This window comes from Vulpes lagopus, chromosome 4 (genome assembly GCF_018345385.1).
Source record: "Vulpes lagopus strain Blue_001 chromosome 4, ASM1834538v1, whole genome shotgun sequence".
Lineage (NCBI taxonomy): Eukaryota > Metazoa > Chordata > Mammalia > Carnivora > Canidae > Vulpes > Vulpes lagopus.
In genome coordinates this window covers 130,256,371-130,282,376 of record NC_054827.1, presented here as the reverse complement: position 1 = coordinate 130,282,376, position 26,006 = coordinate 130,256,371, and the positions used below count along the sequence as shown (strand labels likewise).

At 44.2% G+C, this 26,006-nt stretch overlaps 1 protein-coding gene and 1 long non-coding RNA gene across 4 annotated transcripts in view; one reads left to right on the top strand and one right to left on the bottom strand.

Moving 5' to 3' along the window:
- Positions 1 to 5,914: 5,914 nt before the first annotated feature.
- LOC121489817 lies at positions 5,915 to 7,060 on the bottom strand. Its single transcript, XR_005987431.1, has 2 exons — positions 6,544 to 7,060; positions 5,915 to 6,179 (listed from the first exon to the last, which is right to left on the bottom strand). It is a non-coding gene; the product is annotated as an uncharacterized LOC121489817 (long non-coding RNA).
- A 100-nt stretch (positions 7,061 to 7,160) lies between these two features.
- Positions 7,161 to 26,006, top strand: part of STX18 (syntaxin 18) — a 125,809-nt gene continuing 106,963 nt past the window's right edge. The window contains exons 1-2 of one of the 3 annotated variants that reach the window (XM_041753174.1): positions 7,289 to 7,423; positions 21,809 to 21,910. Coding sequence is in view for 2 of the 3 variants with exons in the window: in XM_041753171.1 (XP_041609105.1) it covers positions 7,253 to 7,423 (171 nt within the window). In the remaining variant the exon portion in view is untranslated. The other 2 variants (XM_041753171.1, XM_041753172.1) reach the window with 2 other exon arrangements.

Below are 26,006 nucleotides of genomic sequence, written 5' to 3'. Positions count from 1 at the left end.
CACACCTTGTCTTCCTATATAAAAATCAACAGAAGGACTTAGTCTGAGATAATTTTCTGAAGAAGGCAAGCTCTTCTTGGTGACCATCTGAGAAGTTGGTCAGAAGTTCAAACCACAAAAATGCTCTACCATCCTTTTACTCTTTGCAACCTTGTCTCTTGAAATGTAGTCACACGGATGTGGTGGGAGAGGATTTTGGGAGCCTGCCTTATCTGCCTTCTCTCTGTGCCAGGCCCCTTATCAAGTGGTTCTTGTTCTTTTGCCATATGCTCCTTTCTTAGGATTGACGTCCTTCCAAACCACTGGGTTCTGGTGGCATCTTGTCATTTGTTGACCACCCCCCCCCCCCCCCCCCCCCGCTGGCTGATATGGCTGTGTGGGAAAGTGTCTCTTTCTCTTTCTGCGCTAATTTGAACTGCTCGAAGTTGAATGCTTTCACAGATTGAGAACTGGGCATGAACATTCCAGATGTTCTGAGCTGCTGCTAGATCCTCCAAACCAGCTCTCTCTCACATTCTGCATTCATATAGCTCCCTGGTATGAAGTTGGAAGTATGAGTTGAATGTATCTACCTTCTTCTCTGTGCCATATATTGAAGGTGAAGCATCTGCCCCAACCCGAGGACCCAATGGGCACCCATTTCACTGCAAATTTAGCATGAGGAAACTTTTGGTTGTTGTTTTTGTCAAATTCAGCTCGTTTTGGCCTCCAGCCCTCTGTGGGTGTGTGTGTGTGCACGCATGCACGCAGATGTTACTGTCCAAGAGTGGAGGACGGTGGTAGTTGAAAGAAGAGGCAACAGCACAAAAGTAAGTGGTTGCAAGACAATTAACATCAGGAAAGACATGGATGCACAGTATCTGAAGCATCCAAACAGTGACTTAGAACCAAGAGGATCAAATCGAAGGGGAAAGGCTCAGAGAATGGGTAATAAAGGACAGGAGGAAGTAGTCAGGGTATATCCTGTGGCTACAATAACAAATTACCGTAAACTTTGCGGTTTATAGTAATAGAAGTTTATTTCTCACAGTTCTGGAGGGTAGAAGTCCAAAATCAAGGTGTCAGCAGAGCCAAGCTCCCCAAGAAGCTGTAGGGGGAGTCCTTCTTTGAGCCTTCCAGCTTCTGATGGCAGTCAGCTTTCCAGGGCTTGTGGCTGCCTCATATCTCTGCCTCCATTTTTGTGTGTCTTATAAGGACACTTGTTGTTAGGTTTGGGGCTGGCCTGAATAATTTAGGATGATATCCTCATCTCAAATCCTCAATGACACCTGCAAAGATCTTTTTTCCAGATAATGTAAAATGCAGGGGTTCTAAAAATTAGGATGTGGACCTATCTCTTGGAGGCCAACATTTAGCTCATCACAGGGTGAGGATTGATAGAAAGTAGGAGGAAATAGGCCAGTAGGTCAGGACAAGGGGCTCAGAACCCAAGTCAGTAACTGGGTAAGAATGATGTGGCCACTCCTCTTTTATATACTCTGGTGGGGGAGTGGCGGGACCAAGGTAGCCCCTGGAACCGCTGGGCCACAACAGCTTTGTTTTCCTCCTGCCCCCTCCCCCTTTTTTTCTCCTGGGAGAGTGTAGAGAGCAAGATGGAGTCACTTGTGTCAAGCAGGGGCCTGTGTCAAGCAATGATGCAAGCAGCCAAGGGCATTGCCAGTACCAGATATGGCCGAGAACAGCACCAGCTGTTGACACACTCAGAATTGATAACCAGCAGACAGAGGAGGTCTGCAAAGGCCCAAGACTGATTAAATCCCTTTTAAAAGAGAGGATTTTTGGGATCCCTGGGTGGCGCAGCGGTTTAGCGCCTGCCTTTGGCCCAGGGCGCGATCCTGGAGATTCGGGATTGAATCCCACGTCGGGCTCCCGGTGCATGGAGCCTGTTTCTCCCTCTGCCTGTGTCTCTGCCTCTCTCTCTCTCTCTCTGTGACTATCATAAATAAATATATAAAAATACCTTTAAAAAAAAAAAAAGAGGATTTTTGCAGCAAACTGTCAGACTCCTCAGACACTGACCCCTCTATGTCTGACCACTTCAAAAAGTCAGCTGCCCCAGAAGGCTCTGCCCTACTGATCTCTGAAAATAACAGAGGTCCTTCACTGCTGGGACATAATACAGTAACTGAGGCCAGCTGACCCGGACCAGACGGAGGCCTCATTCAACGGCACGCTTATGGTCTAACTTCCTACCCCTGTTCTATCTTGTATGTTGTGTGACGTTTAAGAAGCCAAATCAAACACATGGTGAAATGCCATTGAGTTTGGAATCCTGAACCTGCTTTATGATCATGTTACCCTTGCTTTATGATGAAATAAAGCTGGCATTGTAGAAAGACATAACTCGTGTGTGTGCCTTCATAGCATGCTCATGACAGAGAACTTCTGGAAGAAAAAAGTGTTCATTTTATTGTGGTAAGAACACTTAGCATGAGATTTATCCTCTTAACAGATTCTTTTTTTTTAAAATTTTATTTATTTATTCATGATAGAGAGAGAGAGAGAGAGGCAGAGACACAGGCAGAGGGAGAAGTAGGCTCCATGCACTGGGAGCCCGATGTGGGATTCGATCCCCGGTCTCCAGGATCGTGCCCTGGGCCAAAGGCAGGCGCCAAACCGCTGCGCCACCCAGGGATCCCCTCTTAACAGATTCTTAAGTGTAAACACAGTATTGTTAGCCTTAGCAGTTTTGTACATTCATTTTGCTTAACTGAAACTTTATATCCATCAGCCAGCAACTCCTCATTCCCAAATTCCTTGCCCTTGGCAACCATTATTCTACTCTCTCCTTTTTGACTATTTTAGATACTTCATATAAGTCAAATCATGCAGTATTTGTCCTGCAAATGGCTCATTTCACACAGTATGATGTCCTCCAGGTTCATCCACTTTCTTGCATATTGCAGGTTGTCCTTCTTGTTTAAGGATAATATTTCATTGTACATATTTACTACAATTTTTAATCCATTCATTTGTCAATGGCCATTTAGGTTGCTTCCAAGTCTGGGCTACTTGTAAATAATGCTGCTATGAATATGGAAGTACAGCTCTCTCTTTGAGCTCCTGATTTCAATTCTTTTGGATATATACCCAGAAATGGGACTGCTGGATTATATGGTAGTTCTTTTTTTTTTTTTTTTAAGATTTTATTTAATTATTTGAGAGAAAGAGATAATGAGATCATGAGTGGGGTGGTGGGTTGTGCAGAGGAAGAGGGAGAAGCAGACTCTCGCGGAGCAGGGTACCCGACACTTAACAGACTGTGCCATCCAGGTGCTGGCCTCCCCCTTTCTGAGATTTTATTTATTTATTTTAGAAAGAGAGTGAGTGAGCAGGGGATGAATCAGAGAGAGAGGGTAAGGGAGATAATCTTCAACAGACTCCATGCTGAGAGCAGAGCCTGACACTGGACTTGATCCCAAGACCCTGAGATCATGACCTGAGCTGAAACCAAGAGTTGGACGTTAAGCGACTGAGCCACCCAAGCTCCTTTATGGTAGTTCTATTTTTATTATTATTATTATTTGATTTTTTTTAATTTTTGGTAGTTCTATGTTTAATTTTTTGAGGAACCTCCATACTGTTTTCCATAGTGGTTCCACCAATTTACATTCCCAACACCACAGCACCATACAAGGGTTCCATCTTCTCCATCACCCTGATTTTTTTTTTTTTTTTTAGCTACATTCCTTCTTAAGAACAAAAGTTTATTATTTGAGCTTCCCATCCTTACAATCATGGTCTATGAGAAAAAATTTTTTTCAAGAAATTTCTTTTAAAGTTCACTTCCTAATTTGAATATATGTTCTCCAAGTCCTCTCCTCTTTCAGGAGAACCATGGCTGGGTCTATCCTCCAGGGCCTCTGTTACTCTAACACTTTTGATTAGATCTAGATGTGAACTAATAGTCCTTCCTCTCCACACTTTACCCACTGGGAGACAACACTGTAATGAAGGTAAGTGAACAAAGAATGCATTCAGTAGACTTGTTTGGGCAGATATCTGGAGATGGGTTGTATCAATCAGAATAGGCTAATTTGCTACAGTAACAACAAGCCACAAATCTCCATAGACAGTAAGAACAAAGGCTGACTTAATGCCAGCATACATCCTTGATTGGCTGTGCTCCACGTCATCTTTACTCAGGGACCTAGCCTCATGAAACACCGGAACACTATGGATTGTCATGGCACAGGGAAAAGAGAGCACAGTGAACCACACGTTATCTCCTAAATTTGTAACATGTCACTTTTCATGGGGACGAATTACCTGGCCAAAATAGTCATCAATAGGTCAAGGAACTATTATCCTTTCCTAGAGAGGGGCCATGAATATGAGACAAATAATAAAACAAACTTCCACAGAGGGTCTTCAGTTACTATATTATTGTGGCAGGTCCATGATCCCATGGACCCAAAAACTCTGGTCTCCCTACACTGTCCTGCAAGAATTCATGCTGCATACAACAAATGCCTACTTACCATCTTTCCTCACTTAGTGGGGCTATAAAACCAACCTCTCTAGAGGATGTAACAATGACAAAAATCTCAGTGGCTAACAACCAGATTTTTTTTTCTCACACACAGCATGTCTGTCATGGGCTGAGCATTTGGATGTGCAATATATCCTCTATTTGATGGAGGCTGCATTTAATGATTTCTATGAGTCCCCAAATGATTCTAAAATGTCTACATCTATCCTGATTTCATGGACTGTGCTGTTCTAGGGAGCTACATTCAGGGACTCTAATATGGCTTATTTGATTTTTTTTTTTTTTTTTCTTTTTAAAGAGAAAAGCACCTGGCCTAATGAATGAAACATTATTGCTTATGAAACATAATGTATGCACTACATCAAACTGGAAAGTTTGTAGTTCACTCCCATGACATTCTGTTCTTCCTCCTTCTTCGCCACAGTGCCTCTCAGGTTTATGGGGTTTTAAATAGCTATTATCAACCTGAAGTCATTTTGCTCTTTGAGGTTAAAAGAGCAAAAAACACCCAAACACCAAAACCAAAAAACCCCAGTGAAATATCATAGTCCGGGGTCTGTGGGAAGCCTGAAAGCCTCCTCAAGATCTCTGTGACTTTTCTAGTAATTTAATGCACTTGTAGTCACTTGTGGTTTTAGTGCCTGATGTTTTGAGCTCACTTGGGTGTCATCTCTAGTCTTCTTTGCTCTTGCAGATGCAGACAGAAAACTTAGACCTTTGTCCCCACCTTTTTACCCCCCCAAAATCAACTGCCCCCAACACAAGATTCATACAAGGCACTACTGGTCTCTGAAGGTCTAGTATAGCTCAGCCCCCTCCCACTGGAAAACCTTTCCCAAGCAGCTACTTTTTCCTTTCCTGGCCTCCCTCTAGGATTCTGGTTTCCCCAGCTTTCCCCTAATTCAATCCCGTTCACTTTATTATGCAGAGAGATTTAATTCTCTTTCCTTCCACTCTGCCCCAGGCTTGCCTTTGCATAGCCAAAGATTCATTAATGTCTCCATAAAACAAAGGGCCATTTATGCAATACAGAATCACTGGCAGAGAGTAGTAATTTCTTTCTCATTTTCTCTTACTACGTGGGTGTAAGAAAGCTGTATGGACATTTATTTTCCTTGTACAGGAAGGCTGAAGTGACTACGGTTTGGGTTTTAAATAACATTTTCCCTCCTCCTTTCAGGTACATATGACATCTATTTATCATACTACTGGTCTCAGAACTCCTTTACACTCTTAAAAATAGTTGAGAACCCTAAACAAACTTTGTATATATGGGTTTCCTCTACTGATATTCGCCATATCAGAAATTAAAACCCAACCTAAAATATTCATTTAAAAAACAAAAATAATTCCATTACTTATTAACATAAATTAGATCCTTTTGTGGTGGGGAAAAAAAAAATATCTCAGAAACAAACCTAGTGCGAATGGCACGGTTTTACATTTTTTGCAAACCTCTTTAAAGTCTGGCTTAATGGAAGACAGCTGTTCTGCATTCGGCGTATTTGCAATGTCACAAGTCGCTCGGCTCCCGGAAAACTCAGGCTCCCAGAAAACTCGACCGTGTACAACTTGTGGGAAAAGGATAGTGGAAGGCAGAGAGCATCTTGGTGTCTGGAAGTTAATTTCTGTCTTGCTTACCCGGCTTCCACCAGCACTGTTTTAATGCATTCTCGTTGCGCATCCTCTTTGAAAAGAAAAACAAAGCAAGGAGTAGGTGGATTATAAATTGGAGCCTTGGGTTGAAATGTAAAAAGAATTCATTGGCTGACCTGCAGTTAAATTACTACAATTTGAGGGGTGGGGGGTGTCTCTAAGAACCCAACATCAGGAGCACCTGGGTGCCCCGGTGGTTGCGGGGCTGCCTTTGGCTCAGGTTGTGATCCCGGGGTCCTGGGATCGAGTCCCCCATTGGGCAACTAGCAGGGAGCCTGCTTCTGTCTCTCTTATGAATAAATAAATAAAATCTTAAAAAAAAAAAAAAAAGGAGAACGCAACATCCAGGATGAGCCTGGGGACAGACGCTCTTCTGCGCTTGTGTGCCTCCTCACCTTTCAGATCCGCCGTGTCTGGGAGATACCTCCGCGATAGCGCTCGTCCCCACCATAAATAACCTCCAGAACGAGTGTTCTCATTAACGGCAGCAACTGTTGCTGGCCACTGGGAGCCAAGCAACGCCAAGCCTGTACGTGTTACCTCCAGCTGTCACAACACCACCGCGGAAGGTGCTGCCTCGGTGGTGCAGACCAGGCGGCTGCAGGCCGACCTTGCACACCTGTGCGCCCCAGCGCCTGGTGCAGCCAGGTGGTCGCCGCCCACGTGCCTCCGTCCAGCCCGGCGGGAGTCCCTGAGGTCAGGGGTCACCTCCAGCGCCCCGCACTGCCGCTCCCGGCGCCGGGTCACGGGGTGAGCCCCGCGGGGGGGGGGGGGAGGCCGCCCGCTGGCTTCCGGATCCTCCCGCTGCCCGGGTCCGCACGCCCCCCCTCCCCTCCTACCCCCCCGCAAGGGCGACCCCTCCCCGAGGCCGGGCCCTCCGAGGCTTGCCGGAAGGAGAAAGAGGCTGAGGCCGGAACCTTTCTCCTGTCGCCCGGTCGCCCCGCGGAGGCCGGAACCTTTCTTCTCGCGTCGCGTTGGCGTGGGGGGGGGGGGGGCGTGCGGAAGCCGGAACGGTCCTCCCGCGGTCGGACGCACGCCGCGGCGGTCGCAAGCTGCTGACGTGGGCCGGCCGGGAAGGGGGCCGGGAGGGGGGTGTGGGTCGCCATGGCGGTGGATATCACGCTGCTGTTCCGGGCCAGCGTCAAGACCGTGAAGACGCGCAACAAAGCGCTGGGAGTGGCGGTGGGCGGCGGCGGGGTCGATGGCAGCCGCGACGAGCTGTTCCGCCGGAGCCCCCGGCCCAAGGGCGACTTCTCCAGCCGGGCGCGGGAAGTGGTGAGCGGAGCTGGTTGCTATGGAAACGGCGGACCCCGTAACCGGCGCGGGGAGGCAGAGCTCGGAGGGCGCAGTGGCCCGGGGTGGTCCCGGGGAGTCGCCAGCTGACTTGGGAAAGGAACAGCCTTGTTTCGGGGAACGGGAACTCGTCCGCCACGTTCTTGGGCTGCTTGGCGAGGTAGTGAGGTCGCCGTCACCGCAGACTTGAAACTCCCTGCCCCCCCCCCCCCCCCCGCAGGCCTTTGCTTTCTCTGTCTCGGCAGAGCCCGCGGGGCCCCTGGGCTTGCCTCCCTCCCCCTTCCCCGGTCCTGGCTCCACGGGAGCAAAGGTGACGTTCACTGACCCCTCCCTTCCGCTCGCCCGCCTCCTGCCGCGGTTTCGGGGCTCCTGCTGGGATCAGCAGGTCCCGAGGCCGTTTCGCACCGTCTTTCTCGGCCGCCGCGTGTTACATACAGCCGCCTAACCTGCTTTTCCCTTCCCTGAACGCAGGAGGCTTTGGTTCAGGAGAGCAGGGAGCGGCGCTGGTGCCCGACTCCTAGCGCTGCCACGGGGTGTGTTTTGAATGAATGAGTGAACGCGCAGGTCGGCTGGCCTCGTCCCCACTGAAGGGAGAGAATGTTTGTCTTGTTCACCTTTGTATCCTTGCCGCCCTCTCCGCCCCCAGGGTGGATCTAGTATTTGAAGAGCTCGAAGCTTTATCCGGTTCTCTCTGTCCTTTTTAAGAAGAGGAAACATAGAATCACAAGAAGAGGTTCAGAGCTTTGGAAGGGACAAGTGAGGGGCCCCGAAACTTAAACTCTTGTTAATTTTGTGGCAGATCCACTTCTCTTTGGCATGCAGGCCAGTGCCTGGTACTTTGTAGGCATTCAGGTAGCTTTAAAATGACTCTTTGTATGCGTGAATTAAGGTGTGGCAGTTTGCAGAGGAGGGTGTGCGATGATACCCTCTATCCTCGGGATTGGGCCAGCTGAAGACATTCAGTCCATCAATGAATATTGTCTAGCACCTTGTTAGAATAACACAGGATGTTTTGAACTTTTTTTAAAAAATATTTTATTTATTCATGATAGACACACACACACAGAGGCAGAGACACAGGCAGAGGGAGAAGCAGGCTCCTTGCAGGGAGCCGGACGTGGGACTCGATCCCGGGTCTCCAGGATCACACCCTGGGCCAAAGGCAGCGCTAGGCCTGGACCTTCCCCGGGCTGCCCAGAATAACACAGGATTTAAAAGGATTGGTGGAGGGGCGCCTGGGTGGCTCAGTGGTTGAACATCTGCCTTTGGCTCAGGTGGTGATCCCTGGGGTCCTGGTTTTAGTATATGCACTGCGGAAGTGAGCCCTCCCGAGGGTCCTGCAGGGAGCGGTCTTCTCCCTCTGCCTGTGTCTCTGCCTCTTTCTGAGTCTCTCATAAATAAATAAATAAATAACATCTTAAGAAAAAAAAAAAAAAGAAAAGGAATGGTGAGAGAGATAGTAACAAAAGTTACTATCAAAAGTTATCATACAGTCTCCTATACAGCGTTTCGGGTACACAGGTGAATGTGGTCAGTTCTGAGGGCCAAGAAAGGCCTTTCAGAGGCAATGATGCCTGAGACAAATCTTAAAAGAGGAGTAGTTGAGAGATGCCTGGGTGGCTCAGTGGTTTAGTGCCTTTGGCCCAGGGCATGATCCTGCAGTCCCAGGATCAAGTCCCACATCAGGCTCCCTGCATGGAGCCTGCTCCTGCCTCTGCCTGTGTCTCTGCCTGTGTCTCTGCCTCTCTCTCTCTCTCTCTCTCTCTCTCTCTGTGTGTGTCTCTCATGAATAAATAAATAAAATCTTAAAAAAAAAAAAAAGAGGAGTAGTTGATTCCAGTGCAGAGAGGGTGGAGCAAGGCATCTTGGCCTTAGAGAAGGGTGTGCATGAAATGGATCACTTTTATGCTCAATTTATGTATACTCCGTGCATGTCTGCCCATTAAATTGCAAACAAATTAGTAATGGTGTTTAAGATTTTTTTTGGAGGAACTTATGTTTTCTGAACCATTTCAAGTAATGATAAATATGCCACTTTGCAATGTTACTGAAATGTTTCCATAAGCATGGGAGTGTGGCTGGAATGTGGGAGAGCTTTGCTGTCTGCAAGCAGATGAATGTTATGTGGTCAAGAGACCAGGTTGTTGTCTTCATCCTGCACTTATTAGCTGTATGATGTTATTAGGCAAGTTTTATGGCCTTACTTTATTTAAGTGTTCTCTTTTTTCCCCCTTCAAACAGCAGAAGACTTTTAAACTGCATTGAGACCCTATTTATAGCAGATCAAAGGAGGAGCTTCTTAGGATGAAATGAGAGGAAAGGAAACTAGGACATTCCCCCTCCACCTGCCCCTAGTTTGGCCCAGGCTTTTCATGAGGTTCCTCCTGTGGAATTGTGGGGTGTGAAGGTTACAGTTTTGGTTTTGGGAGGTCCCTTTCTAACTCTGAAATCGCTGATTATTAGCACTGTGCTCATTTTGGGTCCTGTTCTGGAGTGGGGGATATGCAAGTAGTAGAGACAAGAAGCGGAACTGGGATGGCAAGCTGTGTGGAAGTTTAAGCCTTAGGCTTTTCCCTGAGTGTTAAGAATGTGCTTTAGGCTTTTGAATCAGTGAGCCTCAGGGGCACTAACTGGACCTTGGGGTGCTGAATTTCCTATCATTGGAGGTAATTAAACAGGGATGACTGCTTGGCAGAGATGTTTGAGAACTTTGCGCTTTAGCCAGAGGGTTAGATGGCAGGCCATTGAATATTCCAATTCTGATATTTGATGATGTGGGTACATGCTAAGGCTTGGAGAGTCTGTTGAGTAGGGACATAGGCTGCGTTGTTTAGGACCACTGCCCCTCCTGACATAGGGAAAACATGCCTTCTTTTGAGAAATTTTGATTTAATGTTGTAATTACTTTGTGTATTACTTCCTGTTCTTGCAACCATTCTCTCCACATACCCCTCTCCCCCGAAAATTTAGTATAGAGCTGGGGAGGGGTGGCCTGTACTCTTGCCATGATCACATGTGTCAGAATGCTGGCTGAATCTGTTATTGGCCTGGATTTCTTTTCATAAAAGTCTGGCCAGTACTAGGAGCACAGGGTCTGGTTCGGGGTTAGTTCTGGTCATTAGACCTAAGGAAATGTAGCAGGTTATAGGCCTTTGCTTGGATGTATTCCCTGAGGCTCTGTCATTTCTAGGACACACATTACCTAATTCGATTCTAGTTCTTCTCATTCCTTAGTTTGGACAAAGCATATTCCTGATGTCAGTGTTTCATCTCACTGAATTGTTGTAGAGGTTTTATTAAGATTAATAAAACTGTGTTGAAACTAGATTTTTAATTTTCCCTCATAGGTTGGTTTCTTTGGTGTCATTTCTTTAAATATTTTAACTTTTATGCTCAATTTTGCTGAATTCATGTGTATTCAGTGCAGGTGTACCCGTTACATTACAGACAGTAACAACGGTTCCTCTCTTGGGATGAGGAGCTTACTGTATCTGAAAAATACGCCTTTTTGCAATGGGAACTTGATTAGTTAACTCATTTAGACTGTGAGGTGAATGGGGACCTTGGGAGTAGGCAGAGCCTGGGGACTTGGATATAGAAGACATGGACTCAGGGCAGCCCGGGTGGCTCAGTGGTTTAGCACCGCTTTCGGCCCAGGGCCTGATACTGGAGACCCAGTATCCAGTCCCAGGTCAGACTCCCTGCACGGAGCCTGCTTCTCCCTCTGCCTTTGCCTCTGCCTCTCTGTGTGTCTCTCATGAATGAATACGTAAAATCTTAAAAAAAAAAAAAAAAAAAAGACATGGATTCAGATCTGGGCTCTGCTACCTAGAAGTGGGTAACTTGGGCAGGTCCTCTTACCTGAGTCTCATTTTCCACTTCTGTCACATGGGCGTGATCATATCCTACTGAACTCGTAGGCTAATTATCAGCATCTTCGGAGACTATGTATGTTAGAGAACCACACTGATTGTTATTGTTCCCTTCACCCCATGTAGGCCATTCAGACATTTTCATCAGTGGCTCTCAGCCATATTCCCCAAACCATTTAGCTTTCCTGTATTTTCCATCCTTTCTTGCAAAGGGGAACCAAGGAAGTGCACAAAGGAACTGGTGAAAATACCGTGCAGGTACTAGTAGCATCAGTAGTACAGAGCACAGCATTCCTCTGCGAAGGTGAAGCTCTTAATCAGCAATGATAGATATGTGGCAGCATGCAGCTGTTCCTCTCTTTTCTTCCCATGACAATGGAAGTCAGTGCTAATTTTCCTAGATCTAATTTCCTCAGAATCCTTTGCAGCATTTGTGGTCTAGGCAGCCATTTATTGGGCCTGTCAAGTTGAAATCTGCTTGACATCCTGCCTGCCATAGAGTAAAAACAGATCTGCATGCTTAAAGCAGAACCATGGACTTTTTTTGTTGAGTACTTAAAAGGATCATCTCAAGTTCATGTTGTTCAGGCTTCTCATTTTGTAGATAGGAAAATAGACATTCAGGTAGGTGAAATGACTTGCTCAGAGTCTTAATAGCTGAGTCACAGGACAGAGCCAGAGGGAGAAGCCAGGTCCTTTGACCCTAGTTAGGGCTGTTTATTTCCCATACTACATCCTCGTACCTTAAATTTCCACTAAAATTTTAAGCCAGGAATTCTTTGTCTTTTGAATGGCAGTGAGTTTCCTCTTGAGTGAATATGGATACTGAATGGGTTTAGAACAGAAGGACCTGAGTTTGAATGCTTTTTACTGTATGAATTTGAATGCCCATATTGGACTTGGGCAAGTTATTGACCTGTTTCCTCACTTCTAACATAGAATAATAATAGTCTTAAAAGGTTATACAGATGAAATGACAAAAGTATGAATGTGCCTACAGGAGTATGAGCTCTTTGGGTTGCAAGTAACAGTAACCTAATGTAAACTAACCTGAGCAAAATGGGACTGTGTTGGCTCATGGAACTGGGAAATGGGGGGATAGAGCTTCCTTCTTTAGCTCTTATCCATAAAACCCAGGAAAGGACTCTAGTTGGCTCTACTTGGATCCTGCCCCTGCATGATGGCCTTAGGGGGATAAGGTTCCTCATAGGGCCAAGTCCTATGTCCACCCCAACATGTGTCCAGACGTGGGTTGGATACGATGATTGTCACCTCTCTAGGACCTTGGAGGAGGGAATGCTCTGTGGAGGAGTAGGCAGTAAAGGCAGGCAGGCAATGCCAACTGAAATGTTTCTCACAGAGCCTGGCACAGGGCCCAGCCTGCCTTCTCCTTGGCTGCCTGGTTGTCTTCAGCAATGTGGGGAAGGGAAAACTAGAATTTTGAAAATTTGTAGTGACAGGCTTTCGGTGTGGGAGTCTGCGTGGAGGTGCCTTATGGTGTTAGCTCTTTGTTTTCTTATTGCTTTATAGAGGTTGCCGGGGCCAGGGAGAGCGCCATGTGGGAAACCAGGACACTGTGAGCAGCCAGGCTGGGCCCAGAGCGGCAGGAGCTCTGAACAGACTATCAGGAAACTTGTGCTGTAGTGCACAGCCTGTCACGAAGCCGCAGGCCACAGAATCTCTCTGGGCCTCAGTTTCCACTCTGGTCACACTGAGAGCTTAGACTATGGAACTAGAGTGATTTCTTATAAAACAAAGATGCTTATTCCCTATCCGGTGATAGTGACCCTGGGCTCTGGAAATCCTATTTTCAGGTAAGGCACACAGATGAAGTTTTCTTTGCTTATTACAGAGTGCTTTTATGAAAGCTGAATGTCTATTTTGAGTTTCTGGCTAAAACTCAAAGTTCTTTTTTCTTTTTTTTAAAGATTTTTATTCATTTATTTGTGAGAGACAGAGAGAGAGAGAGAGAGAGCGCGCGAGAGAGAGGCAGAGACACAGGCAGAGGGAGAAGCAGGCTCCATGCAAGGAGCCTGACGCGGGACTTGATCCTGGGACTCCAGGATCACGCCCTGGGCCGAAGGCAGGAGCCAAACCGCTGAGCCACCCAAGTGTCCCCAATTCAGAGTTCTTATAGTGGCCCAAAACCACATGCTCTGGTCTTTGCTCCCTGTCTGACCTCACCTCCTGTCACCTTCCTTTTGCTTACTCTGTTCCAGCTGCCCTACCCCTTTGCTTTTCTCACGTGAACGGATGGGTTCCTACCTTAGCTCCTTTGTCATTCCCTCTACGTGAGACACTTCTCTTCCAGATTCCTTGTGGTTTGATCTTCAGGTCTCTGCTCAAATATTCCCTCAGTGAGACCTTCCGTGGCTGCCCTGTATAAAGTAGCATCCTTTTCCTGTCCCTCATCCTGCTTTATTCTTTTCATTATCTGACATATTGTGTATCCATTTATTTGTTGTGTATCCACTGGAATATGTGCTTTGTGAAGACAAAGACTTTGTGTTGTCTACCACTGAATCCATAGGTTCTAGACAGTGCAAGGGACCTAGGTAGTTGATAAATATTTCTTGAACTAATGAATAAGTGTTAATCAGCTATGGTACTTTGCTTTCAGTTTTGGAGCTAGTTGATCTCTGTGCAAGGCTCCTTCCAGTTCTAGAAATGTGTGATCCTAATACGATTCCTTAATACTACACAATATATGTTTATACTTAATCCAGTATCTGGGGTAAACATTAAATAGTATGTTTTATTATATTATTAAGATTCGGTTCCTACCTCAAGAAGTTTAGTCTAGAGGAGAAGCAGACACATAGATGGTAACAACTTTTGAATTGACAACTATGAGTGACATTAATAATCTTCTTAGCATTGATTCCCCAGGTCCTCCTTGATTCCTTTGAAATCACATAATTGACATTATGTGCCAGTGTAGGGATCCAGAAGTTGAGCTGGGAGGGACCACCTGGATTATTATCCAGAGTAGCTGGAAATAAATCTTAATTCCAAGGACTGAGTATAATACTTCCTAAACTGGGGATTTCAGTTGAGGGAGCATGCTTCTAAGAAGCAGTATTAGGCATCAGGTGCCAGGTGTCAGTGAGAAGCTGGAGATAGAGCCACATGGGATAGGAATAGATCAGGAAACAGTGTAGGTTTAGGATGCAGACTGCAAACAGCATGAGTTTGTTGAATCATTTAGATTTTTTTCTTATTCAATACAGAGACCTTATTGCAAATAAAATAAGCAGCTTTGGCTAAGGCTGGAGTGCGGGGGCTGGAAAGAAAGATGTTCATTAGCCAGTCTGTCCCTCCGTCACCCTTCCCCCTTTCTCTTTGAGAAGTTCCTTGGGCATCAAACATAGGCCTCAGTGACACACATGTTAAAAACCACTACATTAATGTTTTCCAAGGCCTCTTTTTAGCTACACAATACTATGTTTTTATGGATCTTACTGTGTACTGTAGGCAGAACTCAGTGCTAGAGACTTCTGTGGTATTAACAGCCCTCTATATAGTTTGCACTTCTGAGGTTTTTTTCCAGAACTTATGAGGACTCCAGCTTTTGAAATTCTATTTATTTAAGAATTCATTGATTCCATCATTCTAAGAGCATTGAACAACCAATATGTGCCTGGCATTGTGAGGATGTCTCAGCTCTTGGAAACACAAATAAAGCATAAATTTCCTTGAGGGAGTCAGTGGAAGGTCATCCTGGACCTTGAAGGACAAAAACTGTGTCACCAGACAAAGGAAAGGTGATAAATGACATTCCTAGCAGAGGGAAGATTGTGAACAGAGGCCCTGATGCATGACAGCAGGGTGATGGAGTCAAGGTAGGACTGTGGCAGATGAGACCTTTTCTGGACAAGAACTCGGTGAGGGTCAGATGCCAAGAGAGAGGCCTTTGCATGACTGGTTAGAGCAGGTAGGCCAGTTTGGCCCAGAGGTCAAGTCTGACCTGACCTGCTGCCTGTTTTTGTAAATGAGGTTTTATTGAAATGTGACTGCCCTCATTTGTGTAGGTATAGGCTGCGGATGGTTTTGTGTTACCCTGGCAGAGTTGTAGTCCGTAGAGGCCTGCAAAGCCTAAAATATTTTCTTTTTGGTCCTTTAGAGGGAAGGTTTGCCACCCCTTTGAGTGAGAGCACTGTCAGCAGTGCTACAGAGCTTGGATTTTGTGCTCTGGTCTATGTAAGCAGAAGCTTGAAAGGATCATATCTGTTTTTTAAAATAATCAGCAATATTGAGGATGGGTTTGGAGCATACCAGGGCTGCCCAAAAGCTAACGAGGAGGCTGTTGCAGTCAGGAGAAGGTGGTGAGCTGGTGGTAGTAGAGTCGGATAGATGTGGATAGATAAAGTAGTTGTGTAGGAGGCAGTAATGAGTAGGGCTAGAGGAATAAGTAGAATAATTCCCAGCTTTTTGGTTGAGAAGTTAAATGGTAACACATCACAATAAATTTTTTCAAAGTTAGAATGCCAGTTACTCATGCCGCCTTCTTTTGATTCTAAGCAGTAGTGAGTATATCCAAGGAACCTGATGGACATCGGCATTTTATTAAGACAGCAAGTGTTGGATAAGTCCCCAATGGCAATGCTTTCTGGTAAACCTGAATTGGAGACTATAGCTGGAACCCAGTGGGGTCCTCCCACTTTGTCATATTTCTATCTTGGACACCATTGAGTCTACAAAATAGACACCTGGGACATATGCCCAGCCAACTGCATGGAGATGTGCAATGGGACTTATATCCGGCAAACACTGGCCTGGGGCTTGTGATGGTGAGAGGTGGAAGAAAGTGTCAGACTTACCAGATTGCAGATGAGGATAGAGACTCAGTGGGGCTCCTTTCGATGCCAGGTTCTTGTGCAGAGTTCCCCTCAGTTGTGCTTTCTTCATTTCGAGACTCATCTTGGTGGTGATGATTGTATCACATACTACAGAGGCATGGTTCTCAGGGATAGTCAGGTGGCTTTCTCCTTCATGCCAAGAAACATCTAGAATGGGTCAAACAGTTCTCTCTTACCTCAGTTTCTAGTTGGCGGGTCACCAACAGTTCAGTGTATCACCTACTAGGACAAGGCTGCTGAAATGAGTCCCCGTTTAGCACCGCTTTCGGCCCAGGGCCTGATACTGGAGACCCAGTATCCAGTCCCAGGTCAGACTCCCTGCCGGAGCCTGCTTCTCCCTCTGCCTTTGCCTCTGCCTCTCTGTGTGTCTCTCATGAATGAATACGTAAAATCTTAAAAAAAAAAAAAAAAAAAAGACATGGATTCAGATCTGGGCTCTGCTACCTAGAAGTGGGTAACTTGGGCAGGTCCTCTTACCTGAGTCTCATTTTCCACTTCTGTCACATGGGCGTGATCATATCCTACTGAACTCGTAGGCTAATTATCAGCATCTTCGGAGACTATGTATGTTAGAGAACCACACTGATTGTTATTGTTCCCTTCACCCCATGTAGGCCATTCAGACATTTTCATCAGTGGCTCTCAGCCATATTCCCCAAACCATTTAGCTTTCCTGTATTTTCCATCCTTTCTTGCAAAGGGGAACCAAGGAAGTGCACAAAGGAACTGGTGAAAATACCGTGCAGGTACTAGTAGCATCAGTAGTACAGAGCACAGCATTCCTCTGCGAAGGTGAAGCTCTTAATCAGCAATGATAGATATGTGGCAGCATGCAGCTGTTCCTCTCTTTTCTTCCCATGACAATGGAAGTCAGTGCTAATTTTCCTAGATCTAATTTCCTCAGAATCCTTTGCAGCATTTGTGGTCTAGGCAGCCATTTATTGGGCCTGTCAAGTTGAAATCTGCTTGACATCCTGCCTGCCATAGAGTAAAAACAGATCTGCATGCTTAAAGCAGAACCATGGACTTTTTTTGTTGAGTACTTAAAAGGATCATCTCAAGTTCATGTTGTTCAGGCTTCTCATTTTGTAGATAGGAAAATAGACATTCAGGTAGGTGAAATGACTTGCTCAGAGTCTTAATAGCTGAGTCACAGGACAGAGCCAGAGGGAGAAGCCAGGTCCTTTGACCCTAGTTAGGGCTGTTTATTTCCCATACTACATCCTCGTACCTTAAATTTCCACTAAAATTTTAAGCCAGGAATTCTTTGTCTTTTGAATGGCAGTGAGTTTCCTCTTGAGTGAATATGGATACTGAATGGGTTTAGAACAGAAGGACCTGAGTTTGAATGCTTTTTACTGTATGAATTTGAATGCCCATATTGGACTTGGGCAAGTTATTGACCTGTTTCCTCACTTCTAACATAGAATAATAATAGTCTTAAAAGGTTATACAGATGAAATGACAAAAGTATGAATGTGCCTACAGGAGTATGAGCTCTTTGGGTTGCAAGTAACAGTAACCTAATGTAAACTAACCTGAGCAAAATGGGACTGTGTTGGCTCATGGAACTGGGAAATGGGGGGATAGAGCTTCCTTCTTTAGCTCTTATCCATAAAACCCAGGAAAGGACTCTAGTTGGCTCTACTTGGATCCTGCCCCTGCATGATGGCCTTAGGGGGATAAGGTTCCTCATAGGGCCAAGTCCTATGTCCACCCCAACATGTGTCCAGACGTGGGTTGGATACGATGATTGTCACCTCTCTAGGACCTTGGAGGAGGGAATGCTCTGTGGAGGAGTAGGCAGTAAAGGCAGGCAGGCAATGCCAACTGAAATGTTTCTCACAGAGCCTGGCACAGGGCCCAGCCTGCCTTCTCCTTGGCTGCCTGGTTGTCTTCAGCAATGTGGGGAAGGGAAAACTAGAATTTTGAAAATTTGTAGTGACAGGCTTTCGGTGTGGGAGTCTGCGTGGAGGTGCCTTATGGTGTTAGCTCTTTGTTTTCTTATTGCTTTATAGAGGTTGCCGGGGCCAGGGAGAGCGCCATGTGGGAAACCAGGACACTGTGAACAGCCAGGCTGGGCCCAGAGCGGCAGGAGCTCTGAACAGACTATCAGGAAACTTGTGCTGTAGTGCACAGCCTGTCACGAAGCCGCAGGCCACAGAATCTCTCTGGGCCTCAGTTTCCACTCTGGTCACACTGAGAGCTTAGACTATGGAACTAGAGTGATTTCTTATAAAACAAAGATGCTTATTCCCTATCCGGTGATAGTGACCCTGGGCTCTGGAAATCCTATTTTCAGGTAAGGCACACAGATGAAGTTTTCTTTGCTTATTACAGAGTGCTTTTATGAAAGCTGAATGTCTATTTTGAGTTTCTGGCTAAAACTCAAAGTTCTTTTTTCTTTTTTTTAAAGATTTTTATTCATTTATTTGTGAGAGACAGAGAGAGAGAGAGAGAGAGAGCGCGCGAGAGAGAGGCAGAGACACAGGCAGAGGGAGAAGCAGGCTCCATGCAAGGAGCCTGACGCGGGACTTGATCCTGGGACTCCAGGATCACGCCCTGGGCCGAAGGCAGGAGCCAAACCGCTGAGCCACCCAAGTGTCCCCAATTCAGAGTTCTTATAGTGGCCCAAAACCACATGCTCTGGTCTTTGCTCCCTGTCTGACCTCACCTCCTGTCACCTTCCTTTTGCTTACTCTGTTCCAGCTGCCCTACCCCTTTGCTTTTCTCACGTGAACGGATGGGTTCCTACCTTAGCTCCTTTGTCATTCCCTCTACGTGAGACACTTCTCTTCCAGATTCCTTGTGGTTTGATCTTCAGGTCTCTGCTCAAATATTCCCTCAGTGAGACCTTCCGTGGCTGCCCTGTATAAAGTAGCATCCTTTTCCTGTCCCTCATCCTGCTTTATTCTTTTCATTATCTGACATATTGTGTATCCATTTATTTGTTGTGTATCCACTGGAATATGTGCTTTGTGAAGACAAAGACTTTGTGTTGTCTACCACTGAATCCATAGGTTCTAGACAGTGCAAGGGACCTAGGTAGTTGATAAATATTTCTTGAACTAATGAATAAGTGTTAATCAGCTATGGTACTTTGCTTTCAGTTTTGGAGCTAGTTGATCTCTGTGCAAGGCTCCTTCCAGTTCTAGAAATGTGTGATCCTAATACGATTCCTTAATACTACACAATATATGTTTATACTTAATCCAGTATCTGGGGTAAACATTAAATAGTATGTTTTATTATATTATTAAGATTCGGTTCCTACCTCAAGAAGTTTAGTCTAGAGGAGAAGCAGACACATAGATGGTAACAACTTTTGAATTGACAACTATGAGTGACATTAATAATCTTCTTAGCATTGATTCCCCAGGTCCTCCTTGATTCCTTTGAAATCACATAATTGACATTATGTGCCAGTGTAGGGATCCAGAAGTTGAGCTGGGAGGGACCACCTGGATTATTATCCAGAGTAGCTGGAAATAAATCTTAATTCCAAGGACTGAGTATAATACTTCCTAAACTGGGGATTTCAGTTGAGGGAGCATGCTTCTAAGAAGCAGTATTAGGCATCAGGTGCCAGGTGTCAGTGAGAAGCTGGAGATAGAGCCACATGGGATAGGAATAGATCAGGAAACAGTGTAGGTTTAGGATGCAGACTGCAAACAGCATGAGTTTGTTGAATCATTTAGATTTTTTTCTTATTCAATACAGAGACCTTATTGCAAATAAAATAAGCAGCTTTGGCTAAGGCTGGAGTGCGGGGGCTGGAAAGAAAGATGTTCATTAGCCAGTCTGTCCCTCCGTCACCCTTCCCCCTTTCTCTTTGAGAAGTTCCTTGGGCATCAAACATAGGCCTCAGTGACACACATGTTAAAAACCACTACATTAATGTTTTCCAAGGCCTCTTTTTAGCTACACAATACTATGTTTTTATGGATCTTACTGTGTACTGTAGGCAGAACTCAGTGCTAGAGACTTCTGTGGTATTAACAGCCCTCTATATAGTTTGCACTTCTGAGGTTTTTTTCCAGAACTTATGAGGACTCCAGCTTTTGAAATTCTATTTATTTAAGAATTCATTGATTCCATCATTCTAAGAGCATTGAACAACCAATATGTGCCTGGCATTGTGAGGATGTCTCAGCTCTTGGAAACACAAATAAAGCATAAATTTCCTTGAGGGAGTCAGTGGAAGGTCATCCTGGACCTTGAAGGACAAAAACTGTGTCACCAGACAAAGGAAAGGTGATAAATGACATTCCTAGCAGAGGGAAGATTGTGAACAGAGGCCCTGATGCATGACAGCAGGGTGATGGAGTCAAGGTAGGACTGTGGCAGATGAGACCTTTTCTGGACAAGAACTCGGTGAGGGTCAGATGCCAAGAGAGAGGCCTTTGCATGACTGGTTAGAGCAGGTAGGCCAGTTTGGCCCAGAGGTCAAGTCTGACCTGACCTGCTGCCTGTTTTTGTAAATGAGGTTTTATTGAAATGTGACTGCCCTCATTTGTGTAGGTATAGGCTGCGGATGGTTTTGTGTTACCCTGGCAGAGTTGTAGTCCGTAGAGGCCTGCAAAGCCTAAAATATTTTCTTTTTGGTCCTTTAGAGGGAAGGTTTGCCACCCCTTTGAGTGAGAGCACTGTCAGCAGTGCTACAGAGCTTGGATTTTGTGCTCTGGTCTATGTAAGCAGAAGCTTGAAAGGATCATATCTGTTTTTTAAAATAATCAGCAATATTGAGGATGGGTTTGGAGCATACCAGGGCTGCCCAAAAGCTAACGAGGAGGCTGTTGCAGTCAGGAGAAGGTGGTGAGCTGGTGGTAGTAGAGTCGGATAGATGTGGATAGATAAAGTAGTTGTGTAGGAGGCAGTAATGAGTAGGGCTAGAGGAATAAGTAGAATAATTCCCAGCTTTTTGGTTGAGAAGTTAAATGGTAACACATCACAATAAATTTTTTCAAAGTTAGAATGCCAGTTACTCATGCCGCCTTCTTTTGATTCTAAGCAGTAGTGAGTATATCCAAGGAACCTGATGGACATCGGCATTTTATTAAGACAGCAAGTGTTGGATAAGTCCCCAATGGCAATGCTTTCTGGTAAACCTGAATTGGAGACTATAGCTGGAACCCAGTGGGGTCCTCCCACTTTGTCATATTTCTATCTTGGACACCATTGAGTCTACAAAATAGACACCTGGGACATATGCCCAGCCAACTGCATGGAGATGTGCAATGGGACTTATATCCGGCAAACACTGGCCTGGGGCTTGTGATGGTGAGAGGTGGAAGAAAGTGTCAGACTTACCAGATTGCAGATGAGGATAGAGACTCAGTGGGGCTCCTTTCGATGCCAGGTTCTTGTGCAGAGTTCCCCTCAGTTGTGCTTTCTTCATTTCGAGACTCATCTTGGTGGTGATGATTGTATCACATACTACAGAGGCATGGTTCTCAGGGATAGTCAGGTGGCTTTCTCCTTCATGCCAAGAAACATCTAGAATGGGTCAAACAGTTCTCTCTTACCTCAGTTTCTAGTTGGCGGGTCACCAACAGTTCAGTGTATCACCTACTAGGACAAGGCTGCTGAAATGAGTCCCCCGAGGATAACATTTTTAATGAGTATTTCCTCTCCAGGATCTGGCTGTCTTACATGCTTGAGAACCAGATTTGTCAACATATTGAGGGTAGAACCATCTATTGGGACAGATATCAACCAAACTCACAACTTGTATAGAAGTAAGTTTGTTCATTTATTTCGAGCAGTGTAATTAGTACTCAAGAGAATATAAATTTTGGAAAATCAATCACTTTGGGGCTTCTGCTACAGGTTAGGAATGCTATTAAATGACTTTACATACCTGATCTCATGTAACTTTTATCTTTTGGGGAGGATAGAAATACAATATTATTAAGTGATTTTTACAGTATTGATACTATGAATAATATGATTCTAATAATAGAATTCATACAAACTTGATGTTTGAAGTTTCTTGTTACATGGAAATCCATATGGGCTCCCTCTGGTGGGCAAAGTATCAGTGATGTCTACAGTGGTTAATTATGGCTTGTATATAGACAACATATTCTGTTTACGACACACTAAGTTTAAAATTGACTTAACAAGAGGCCCCTTGGGATGCATGGGTGGCTCAGTGGTTTAGCGCCTGCCTTCGGCCCACGGCATAATCCTGGAGTCCCAGGATCCAGTCCCACATCGGCTCCCTGCGTGGAGCCTGCTTCTCCCTCTTCTTGTGTCTGCCTCTCTGTGTCTTTCATGAATAAAGAAAATAAATAAATAAGACGCCCCTTTAGAACCCACCTAAAAGAAAGCGAATAAACCAGAGGAATGAAAGAATGATGTGTTGAATGACCTCCTATAACTCAGATATGAAAAGCTTGCAGCACAGTTGTACTTTTATTTATTTTTTTAAAAAGATTTTATTTATTCATGAGAGACACACACACAGAGAGAGAGAGAGTGAGAGAGAGGAGACACAGGCAGAGGGAGAAGCAGGCTCCACGCAGGGAGCCCGATGTGGGACTCGATCCCAGGTTTCCAGGATCACACCTTGGGCTAAAGGCAGGCGCTAAACCGCTGAGCCACCTGGGCTGCCCACAGTTGTACTTTTAAATTCAGTAGTACTTTTTTTCTTCCTGACTTTCAGGTTCTCAAAGTGTGTAAATATTAGAGTTTGCTGGCTCCTCCTTGTCACAATCTACTGTATGGCTATTTGTCAAAGCTCTCTGTTACAGCACATAAGCTATACTTAAGAGAGCAAATCTTTTCATTTCATACCGTTGTACACATTTCTGTTCACTTTTTAGATGGATGTTAAGAAAAGCCTGGTAAATGAGCATTTGCCTTTTACAGTCTAAATAAATAGAAGTGACAGACTGCCAGGGTGCCTGAGTAGCTTAATGGGTTAAGCATCTGCCTTCAGCTCAGGTCATGATCCCAGGGTCCTGGGATCAAGCCCCACATCAGGCTCCCTGCTCAGCAGGGAGTCTGCTTCTTCCTATACCTCTCCCTGTTCTCCTCCCCTCTTCATGCTTGCGTGCATGCTCTCTCTCTCTCTCTCTCTCTGTCACACTCACTCTATACTTTCTCTCTCAAATATATAAATACAGTCTTTAAAAAAAAAGTGACCATTTCAGAGTACCTTGACTCCAGAATTGAGAAAGGAATACAAAGCATAGGTTTTGAATTCTAAATATTTTTGGACTTTGTCATTTATTACCTATGTGATCTTTGAGAACTCACCTAACCTCTTTTCTACTTTCTTTCTTTTTTTTTTTCCCTCATTATCTAGCTTTGGCTAGATAATCCTTAAGGATCTTTCAACAAGATGTTTCCAGGATTCAGTACTCTTCTTTCTAAAAGTCCTAGGATATATCTTAAAATGCTTTTTGCAGTGACGACTGCTCAATGTCTTGTGTTACTTTCCCCTTGAGTTCCTGTATACTCATAATTTTTCACCTAGATGAGAAAATGAGTTTGTTTTTCAAAGCTGGCAATTGGTATGTTTCTCTCTACAAGTGCATTTGATTTAATAGTGGTTCTGTACTCTTAGAATGGACTGCTATCAGCAGGATATGTTTTTGAAGTTCACTAATTAATTTAAAATCTGACTATAAAAGTAGTTAAGTGCTCACTAAACAGAATAAAGAAGAAAATAAAGTTCATAGATAGTACCATTGGTCAGAGATACCCCTACCACAATCTTGGTACATAGTTTCCAACATTTTTCCTATTAAACAAAGGGAATTTTTCTATACTGCTGTTAAGTAGACCCTCTTTTTTTTTTTCTTTTATTGCTTTTTTTTTCCTTAACAGTGTATTGTGAACATTTTTTTTAATGTCAATATATATTTTTCTGTGTCACCAATTTATTTGGCTGTATAGTCATTGAAAATAGTTTCACATGGGGTGCTTGGATGGCTCAGTTAAGCATCCGACCCTTGGTTTTGGCTCAGTCATGATCTCAGGGTCGTGAGATTGAGCCCCATATTGGGCTTCACTGGGAATAGAGCCTGCTCAGGATTCTCTCTCCCACTGCCCCTTGCCCCTTCTCTCAAAAGAAAAAGAGAAAGAGAAAGAAAGAAAGGAAGAAAGAAGGAAAGAAAGAAGAGAGAATAGTTTCATATAACTTATTTATTTGAACCCCTACTGAAAGATATTTGAGCTACTTTCAGTTTATCACTATTTTAAACAAGTAATACATTTTAACCAATTTTGTTTCAAGTTTATAATCTCTTAAAAAGGTAAAAAGATATATATAATTTCACTTGTTTTTCTTAAATCTTTTCTGAAGTATAAAAAAATTCACATTCTAATATTGATAAAAGGAAAATTATTCCTAATTTCCTTAAAGGGTTATATATATCAGAACTTATTAGCGCAGGAGGAGTATAGAAAAGGGATACATGATAGTTAGGGGTAGAGTAGTCAGAAAAGCTTTTAAGTTGGAGCAAAACCTTGAAGAGCAAGTGAAAGTGGGTGGATGGTGGGTATGAACATGGTGTATTTCCTTGACAGGAAACCAGCTTGATTGAGCCAGGGTGCTTCTTTGTGGGCAGCATGAATGAAACTGGGGGAGGTGCCTTATGGCCCTATCATAGAGGCCTCTGGAGTTCTTATTCAGCATAAATACATAGAAATCAGTGGCCATCCTAAATCTAATTAATGACCACTTAAAATCCCATGAAAACATTTATGGTAGTAACAAAAAGCATTTCTAGAAATAACCTTAATGAGAAATGGAGATGTCCCATTTGAAGAAAACTTCAGAATTTTGTGGAGAGATACAGAAGACATGAATAAATAGAATATTGTATACTGGAAGGGACGAAAAAGTATTGTAAAGATATCAATGATTCTTTTTTTTTAAAGATTTTATTTATTTATTCATAAGAGACACAGAGAGAGGGGTACAGACACAGGCAGAGGGAGAAGCAGGCTCCATGCAGGGAGCCCGATGTGGGACTCGATCCCGGGTCTCCAGGATCACGGCCTGGGGGCGCTAAACCACTGAGCCACCCAGGCTGCCCGGCACCAGTGATTCTTAAGTTAAATTGTGGGTTTATTATAGCTTTCATCAAAATTTTAACAGAACTCTTCTGAGAGGAACCTGCAAGTGGTTCTGAAATTCATCTCGAAAAAAAGACGTGTGAGAATAATTTTTGAGGAGTGGAAGGGTGTGTGTATTGGGGTAGGGATACTAGTTTTGCCAGATTTAAAACATTTTAAAGACAAAAAGTAATATATGTGTATATGGATTGATCAGTGAAGCATGTAAGACCAGGTGTGTGTGTGTGTGTGTGTGTGTGTGTGTGTGTGTGTAGCTTTTGATAAAAGAGGCATTGTAAATCAGTAAGAAAAAATTTATTCAGTGATGTTTTAGGGGGTAATTGGTTAGCACTTTGAAAAAGAGTTCTGGGTTTTTTTTTTTTGTACATATGTTACTGTACACACATTAAAATATATTTCTGATGAACTGAAGATTTCATTATCAAAGCAAAACTGAAGAAAATAAAAATGAATATGAATATTCTGTCTTCTCGAAGTGGGAGGTCTTTGAATTTAAATATTAGCAATAGTTTTAATAATAATGGTGATGATTTAGAGGATAATTGTGATGGCAACTATCACAGTTACTTTACAGAGAGACAGAAAGCAATATTTCCAAGTACAGAGAAATTATTAGGGAAACATGGCACACTGAAGAGTAATTCATGGCACGACAAAAATAGCTTATCTTATCATCTTAGGTTAAAAAAGCTACTACTAAAACCAAATATAATTAAAACTATGTATATGAGGGGTGCCTCCTTT